The following is a 9,086-nucleotide window of genomic DNA, read 5'->3' on the forward strand; positions in this document are numbered from 1 at the left end:
TTATCCAGTTTATAGAGGTATCTTGCATGTGTGATTTTACTTTTCAGGTTTATAGAGGTATCTTGCATGTGTGATTTTACTTTTCAGGTTTATAGAGGTATCTTGCATGTGTGATTTTACTTTTCAGGTTTATAGAGGTATCTTGCATGTGTGATTTTACTTTTCAGGTTTATAAAGGTATCTTGCATGTGTGATCTTATTTTCCACGTTGGTAGAAAACCTTATTTGTCAATATAATTCTACTACTTTCAAATAGGTGAGGATCTATCCTGAAAGAGCAATTTTTTAGGGGTTGGTAAGAAACCTGTCATGCAAGTTCAATCTTACTTTACTTGTAACAAAAAAAAAGAAGTTATTCAGATTAATTAAAACAACCATTATACATATGTAGTAAAAATTTTTTGTTTTTAACATTTTTAAACAATTTAAGCAGCAAACATAGTCTAGCTTTATTTCTTTTGTTTTCTACAAAACCTATTGTGGCTGTATAGTTCAACTACACAGTCAAGTTGGAAGGAGAAATCCATTCCACTAATATAATCTTTAATTTTTAGCAGTGACAAATAACTAGTCTTTACTTTATTTCATGCTTATGTAATACGAATATTAAAAATACATTGTATTTAGCCTAATTTATAACCTACCTATAAACTGAATTTAAACTAATGGATCTAAGATAAACTCAAGTAAACAATATAATCCTTAAAACATGAAGAGACGATTAACTACTCTTCAGATTGTATTTGTTTAATTTGTTAAATGGGTTGCCTTTGGATGTTGTGGAGGCAATAAATTTAAGTGAGTTTAAGAGAAAGCTTGATAACTATGTGAATGATAAGAGTTTAGTTCAGAGGATGGGACAGCGAGATGGACCAATTTACTTTATAAATTATAGTTAAACTGAGATCTTAATTAATTTGTAAATTAAGCCTAAAATTCTGTATTGTATTTTTAGGTAAAGTGAACACTTATTTAATAGGTTTAAGCATACTTTCATTTATAGATGGACAAAATATCAAGTATTGCTGTTTGGGCCTCCACATAGCAAGAAAGTATGTGTACATATGTCACTATTATGAAAAAAACAAAACAAGTTTTTACTAACTGTTTTATTTCACTATTCACAAGTCCAATGTTTTCTATTACTAGTCAATTATGAACTCCACTTTCTAATCAAGACTTGATTTCTTGTTTTCAATAGGTTGGTATTAGATCCTTTACAATAAATTTCTTGACATAAATAATGGACCAGTATTGGCCTGAAAAAAAAAGAAGAAATATTTATGCAATCTATCCTGAAATGTCAGAATAAAAGTGAGTTATTACATGTAAAGCACACAAGAGCAGCAGAAACTGCCTGTAAAAACTGTTTCCAAATGCCACCATATCATTTGAAAGCATAATGGTTGATCTTACACTGATTTTTTTTTGTTTAATGAATTTGTACCGTCTTTCGACACAATAAGAAATAACAGTCTTGTTTTTAACAGCAAGTAGATGTACATTTCCTTTTTTGTTCCTTCTAATGATATATCTTGGAGAAAAAATAAAAACTGATAAAAGGTCTTATTCACTCAGCTGCCAAGATGTGTTGAATTACCAAGAATAAGCAGTCACTAAAAGCCTCCAACACACAATTCAGTTTAAGAATATTCAGTGCAGAAAGTTTACATATGAAATTCACTCAAAAATTATTGTATGTATATTTCATTAATATAAATGTAACTGAAAATCTCTCCTCCTACATTAAATAAAATCATTTAATTATAACCAAAACTTTTATTATGTATAGTACCATGGTTAATATTCTCAGAACAAAGTTTTTTACTGCCTATTCAACAACATAAAACTCAAAAGAACTAAAGATGACAACTAGGCATTTCTTGCTTTAACATCATATTTGTTATCTAAGTTCCTAACAATTGTTTTTTTCTAACATAGGTACAACTGTAAGATAATAACAAAACACATAATGTTTACACTTAAAACAATGAGACCATACAGAAGGTATGTACCAGACACTGAATATATGCTAGTATTTTTGTACGAACTTTTTGGGGGTCACATATCAAGAACTAAAAACTATTAAAATACATATAAAAACATAAATAAAATGCCTTACTTTTCTGCTATGAGAATAAATCTATTTTTTCACCTCAAAGATAGCATGTTTAATTTTGTAACCTAGTGTCTGTGATACATCAACAACCAAATATGGCATGTTTAATTTTGTAACCTAGTATTTCATGTGTCTGCCATACATCAACAACCAAATATGGCATGTTTAATTTTGTAACCTAGTATTTCATGTGTCTGCCCATGGAATATTAGGTTACAAAATTAAACATGCCATATTTGGTTGTTGATGTATTGTCTGACATACATGAACAACCAAATATGGCATGTTTAATTTTGTAACCTAATATTTCATGTGTCTGCCATACATTAACAACCAAATATTGCATGTTTAATTTTGTAACCTAGTATTTCATGTGTCTGCCATACATTAAAAACCAAATGTGGCATGTTTAATTTTGTAACCTAATATTTCATGTGTCTGCCATACATTAACAACCAAATATGGCATGTTTAATTTTGTAACCTAATATTTCATGTGTCTGCCATACATTAACAACCAAATATTGAATGTTTAATTTTGTAACCTAGTATTTTATGTGTCTGCCATACATCAACAACCAAATATGGCATGTTTAATTTTGTAACCTAATATTTCATGTGTCTGACATACATTAACAACCAAATCTTGCATGTTTAATTTTGTAACCTAGTATTTCATGTGTCTGCCATACATTAACAACATAAATATTTTTTTTTACTACGAGATTTCTCTTGGTTTGACTTTGACGAATGAGTGGTATTTTCATCTTTTCACTAGACATTTTACCAAAGCATAGTGACTAATATGAAAAAGACTATACAATAATATACTAATAAATACTCAATAGTCAAGCATTTCCATTACAAAGTTGTTGATGTACCCACAACTGTAAAATATGTCTTGAGGAAACATAAATATTAAATAAGATACACAACAACTAAAAAACTGGATAGAAAAGAACAGTTAAAATATGTTGGTACTTCAAACCAGGTTAACACCAGTGAAATGTTGAAGCACTTTAACTATTTCTTTTATATTCTATTTTTTATCTTTTTCTTATGTATTTATTACCAAAATTTATGAGGTACTTCCCAGATTTCAAACATAAATATTTTCACACAAAAAGCTGTTATATAAGTATCACATATAAACACAAATAACTTAGGTATAAAAAACTGTAGATACTGACTAATTAAAACTGAAAATCCTTGTAGCTGAATATTACTTTGAAATACAATCAAAGCCACTACAAATAATTAATATAAGACAACCTATGACATACATTTAACCCTAATGTTGTGTGGTCAATGAATGTCATAAACACTCTCCAGATAAAGTTCAGGTTTGTCATATCCCATTTCTTCTGGTGTGTTGACTCCCAGTTCATCTAGAATAGGCCGAACCTCCTGGATGATATATGGGTAAATCTCTTTTACCCGGTTACCACATTTATCCTGCATTATAATAAAAACTATATAAACATACATGTGGTACAATATAAATTCTAAAACTATAAAGTTAAGCAGTAAGGTAAGCTTATGCTCTCTGAATCTTGCAATAATGTCCACTTGATTAATACTAAATTTTTATTCTACACTTGAAATGAAAAAAAAAAAAACTTATGTGAGCAATTTTTACACCTAATACATGAAGAAAGCTTGTTTATTGATTTACACTCTCATCCTGATTAACTTAGTTAATCTACCCATTTTAAATATAACATTTCACACCTCTTAAATTATACTTATATTGCTTTGTTTTCATATCAATTAACAATTGAAAATAAGATACTTTATCCTAAATAGTATATCATCATGTCTAACATTACAGTGTGATATTACTACAGTAAATCCCTAAACTCAGAGCCCACTAGTAACTGCATCATACATTACACTTTCATATTCATTGAAACATTGTATATACATTAATAAAAAAATAACACAGATAATACATTTAAGTCTTGCAATTACAGAGTTAAAATAATAAAACTATACAAGTATTAGGTCATATGAATAAGTTATTTTATATATATATATATATATATATATATATACACAACCCCACCATCACATTTATTTACTTAATCAGCATTCTAATGTCATTTTATATCAGGAAAATCTACAGAAATGTAACAGAATTACTAAACACACACCATACTGTTCCTAATAATTATTTTCAAACAAAATGTATGTGGCAACAAACAGCTGTAAATAATAATCCTGATAGTTATGGTATTTTCTACTCATCATTTTCAGGAACAACACAAGTCTTACAAGCCACTTTACAAACAGGTGCTTAAAAAAAGTATATTCTCAAATGCTCTCTGCAAGCACACAGTTGTTTTTTAGATCATGAAATGATCTACACAAACTGTGCTTCACTTGGCTAATTTCTATCAGAGATATACAAGTTTTACTCTAAATGTTAATGGATAGAACCCAATTAAAAATGTAACTGTAATACAGTTTTAAAAAAGGAAATTACTGAGCATAAACTGGCAATGATGTTCATTCACCAATTAATATCATTTGTTTTTAAAACCATGTTGTGGAAAATACTTTTTGGCTTACATGTTGGTTAGTCATATTTAGGCATCATTAATCTAAATAGCACCTTATGTCACATATACAAGTAGGCTAAATGACCAGTTCAGAGGCCTCTATGGTACAACAGTAGCCATCCTTAATTTATAACTGCTGATCAAACTGACCATAGGACAGGTGATCAGCCAACAGCACTACCAATTAATATTCAATTACTCTTAACAAAATAAAAGAATTAACTGTCACAGTTATAATTCCCCAACAGCTGAAAGAGCAGTGTCTATGTGTATCCAGCAGCATATCGTGGCTCGAACTCTGAACCTTCTATTTGACAGTCCAACATGCTAATCAACTAGACCATTATAAGTTCTTAATCTATAAATCAAAGAAACTCATAATATTCAAACAAAAGCAAATTCAAAAAAGCTGTGTAACATAAAACTTTATTGCATTATAGATTTATCATTGTTGGAATATTTTGCATTTTTTTTTATTTAAAGATTAATAACTGGTCATGGGTTAGTGATGAGTATGCTGGACTGTCAAATAAAAAGTTAAAAGTTCAATCCCAAACCTGCTTTTATGTTTGTATATAACTCATCCATATAAACCTATCATGCAACTAGCCTAATTTATTACACATAATTAAAGTAATATTATTTTCTTACTAACTAAGGTAACTAGTTTTATACATACATATATGTAAAATTAATTAAAACTGAAGTATTTCCATGTTACCATACAAAACAATAAGGTTTATGACAAATTCAGTGTGTAGCTAATAACAGTAAAAACAGAGAAACTCATTACTTTTAGTATGATATGCTCTGAAATCTACTTTGCAACTAATCAAATGATGACTTACCTTTTAATCTAGTTTATAACACTCCAGTTTTCTACATGAAGTGAGTGTATTACTATATTTGCTATATAAATGTATCACTACAGCTGGATAATTCAGAGTATACAAGTCCCATCTAAATTATAGTTAAGAGTAATTAAAGACCACTTTACAACAAATTAGCTTCATGAAACATAACATATAGTTTCACTTCATATGAATGTTTTTAAAAACTGTGCAACATTATGAAAAGAGTAAATACAGAAAACTAGAAAGAAATCCCCAACAAAGGGATCTCTGTCACTCAGTACACCCATGCATATTTGGCCACAATACTAACAATAGAAAAAATATTCTCAAGAAGTGCTAAAGATTCTTTTGTTTCAATAATTATTCTTTTGAACAAAAATGTATAATTTTGTTGACAAATGCTTTATTAGGCTTGTATTGTTATATGAATAGTACACAATATGACAAACTATTTCTGTGGAAGACTGAATTAACTATATATTGCAGGTAGCTAAAACAATTTATCATAATTATAGCAGAAAAACATGTAAAATCAAAAACAGTTTTCTTGGATTGCCAGCTCATCATAACTTAATGTGCACATATTCAACATAGTAAAAAGACTGTGAGGCTAAATTAATATGAAAACAAGAAACTGGTAGTTATGTTCATTAGATATTTTTTGGACTCGACCATTTTCCTTACTGAATGTTAATTTCTGGTTTCATACTTTTGCATATACATTGTCTGATTATTTTATTAAGACCCCTTCCCCAAATGTTTATATATAACACTCCATTTATTTGTATGTGCAAAATGATTTTATGATGTGCCACTTTGATTACTAAAGATGTAAATGCAGAAATGTAGTAATGTTTGCAAGACAATGGGTAAATGCAAAGCCCTCTCTGACTTTCAAAGAAACATAATGATGACTACTTGGTGGGAGTATCATTATCAAAGTAGAAATGGTCATCAGAATCTTCTATAGTGGATGAATGGGGACACTCTATGACAAGTAAAAACTTAGCTACAATTTGCTAGTGGTTGACTGAGGGGAAATGCAATTAGGCAAATTAAAATGTTACCTGGATGAAAAATTAATTAATATTTTCCTAAGCAAAGGCCAAATGCAACAAATAAACATTTTCAACTTGCGTATTTAAGGAATATGATTATGTAGCCCACACGTATATAACAGTTTTCTAAAATACAAAGTAGTTGCACCCATCTGTCTTTATTGTTATATTTGAATCCTAATTGGCTGAAACTTCCAAACATTTAAAAGGTAATCTGAAAGTTAGTTTGGTTAAAAGAAAAGTTTATTTCTAAAAATGTTATCAAACTTGTATTCTCTATCTTGTGAATAGTATAAAATTTTTAATTGCTGGTTCTTTGAGATAGTTAAGAACAATAAAAGGCAGTTTCCTGATCTACTGTGTTTTTTCAAATTAACTATTTCACTGAAACTAATCCAAAATTCATTTCCACACAGCAAAAGAATTCTATTTGATGAATTGTTACCTGTAAATGTATTTGATTTAAAGACTTTTGAATTATACTTTCTAAGTTTTTTGATTGTTGTTAGACCACTGTATTCTATATTTTTTTCCCCCATTTCCTAGTGACAACATTTCAGCATAACAAAAGTTGTAACATTTGTCATTTGCAGTCATCATATGAAACACTCTAACATGGTGAATAATTGCAAATACACTTCTGAACTTATATAATTAACTTCCAATAAGAGCAAGCTACTATTTAGGGTGAAACTAACAAGTTTTTAACACAAGCCTCTGTTGTATATATGGAATATTACACATAGGTATGTAAAAGTAACAAAATTACAGAACGTTTATAAACACCTTTTGCATTCCTATCTGCAAATGTTTAGAAAAGCAGCTTAAACCAACATGTAGATATATTAATTTTTACAGTTATTTTGATCATCAAGTATATAAACAAAGATATACTGAAAGTTAATGTATACAGTGTGTATTTATAATATTACATGTACTAATAACAAGCTTTCATAAAGCAAATACACAACTCTTAACGTCTCAATCAAAATTTAGCTAAATTAAGCATATGCTTATCAAGAAATGCAAATTAAACCAGTCAATTTTCTTTCACTTTCCATACAAAAAAATAACATTTTTCTGATATCAAAGATTAATTTACTAACATGTTGTTTGAGAAATTAGCTCCTCAAGTCACTGGATCCCAAAATAACACATGTAACAGGTCTTCTGGCATCAATAATGAAGACATATTAATATAATTTATTTGTATAAATAGTAATATGCACCACAAGGGTAGTCAAATTTTGTATATAGTAAGAAACAATTCAATGATTTCTTACTCTTACCTACAACAAGTTTCTTCTCCCTTTCAGTGCTCTTACATTATGAACACATGCATCAAATTTACCCATACTTAAGATTTAGAAGCAGCTTTGTAGAGAATCTTACCTTCACAGCTTCCAAAAATCTAACAGCCAGAGCATAGTCATTCACTCGACGACAAGCTTTAAGAGCAGCACTGATTATCTTGGGTTCTGGAACAAGATCCATACCTTGTAAGTCATTCATTGCTTTACGAACATCCCATCCATCAATATCTGACCGGTTAAAGTAAGCTTCATATCTTGCATCAAACTCTTCCTCAGTTTCTGATGAATGTTTTGACATGGATCTGATGCACACAGCTGAAACTGAGTATATATGGTGAAAAAATGTCAATATCAAGAAGAATCTGGAACTTTTAATATACCTTTTCTACTAAAGTATCAATGAATATTACTACAATAGTACTGTGCTAACAGTATATCAATTAAAGCACAGATTTAGAAGCTTTGGTTGTTCTTAGCAAATGTAATGTCATTGGTATTGCTGAGTCACAGTTAAATGAGGATTACAATATTTTAAGTTGTTTTGCAAGACCACAAACAAAAGAGGGGAAGGAGTGACTTTTTTAATCAAAAAGCACCTAAATGCTTACGACTTGTGTGATACCTTACAGGTTCATAATAATGCCTTGTATGTGCGTTGAGTTGTTAAATAGGAAAGGGAATAAAATGCCTTTTGGCATTTCTTTTACACACCTCCTGATCATGAAAGTGACTGAAGGGAATACATAATACAAGCAGATTAGTTATATTGTTAACTCTTTCAACCTGGGCTCAGTCCCTGAGACCGACCTCATAACCATTTCATGTTTGTTATAGTTTTCACTCTATAACTTTTAAATTAGTAAGCAAATGTTAACAAAATTTAGCAGTTTATCAGTAAATATTACAATGCTTTCATATGTAACTATCTAATTTTATTTCATTAAGACTTAAGGTTTGTACAGCAATGTTTCTCTCATGCCTTTTTTTCTTTTCACATCTTGCCTAATCTATCATGCAAAGTAATTTTCATTTGAATATTAGAAATACTTTTATGCATCAAGAAATTTCGAAATTTCACATGCAAAATCTTTATAGTGTCCGGATAGTTATCATACATTTCTTAAAAAAAAACTATATATTTTATCTGCTAATTTTCAGTAATTAAACTCTGTACTGGTTTGG

At 29.3% G+C, this 9,086-nt stretch overlaps 1 protein-coding gene across 1 annotated transcript in view; it reads right to left on the bottom strand.

The window, feature by feature from the left end:
* Nucleotides 1-1,094: 1,094 nt before the first annotated feature.
* Nucleotides 1,095-9,086, bottom strand: part of LOC106465994 (cytochrome c oxidase subunit 5A, mitochondrial-like) — a 16,254-nt gene continuing 8,262 nt past the window's right edge. Inside the window, exons 2-4 of the mRNA XM_013926244.2 lie at nucleotides 7,984-8,225; nucleotides 3,402-3,573; nucleotides 1,095-1,259 (exon numbers count right to left, since the gene is read on the bottom strand). Coding sequence (XP_013781698.1) covers nucleotides 3,424-3,573; nucleotides 7,984-8,225 — 392 coding nt within the window. The 3' untranslated portion in view covers nucleotides 1,095-1,259; nucleotides 3,402-3,423. The remainder of the gene's footprint in view (nucleotides 1,260-3,401; nucleotides 3,574-7,983; nucleotides 8,226-9,086) is intronic.

Source organism: Limulus polyphemus, unplaced genomic scaffold (genome assembly GCF_000517525.1).
Source record: "Limulus polyphemus unplaced genomic scaffold, Limulus_polyphemus-2.1.2 Scaffold2116, whole genome shotgun sequence".
Lineage (NCBI taxonomy): Eukaryota > Metazoa > Arthropoda > Merostomata > Xiphosura > Limulidae > Limulus > Limulus polyphemus.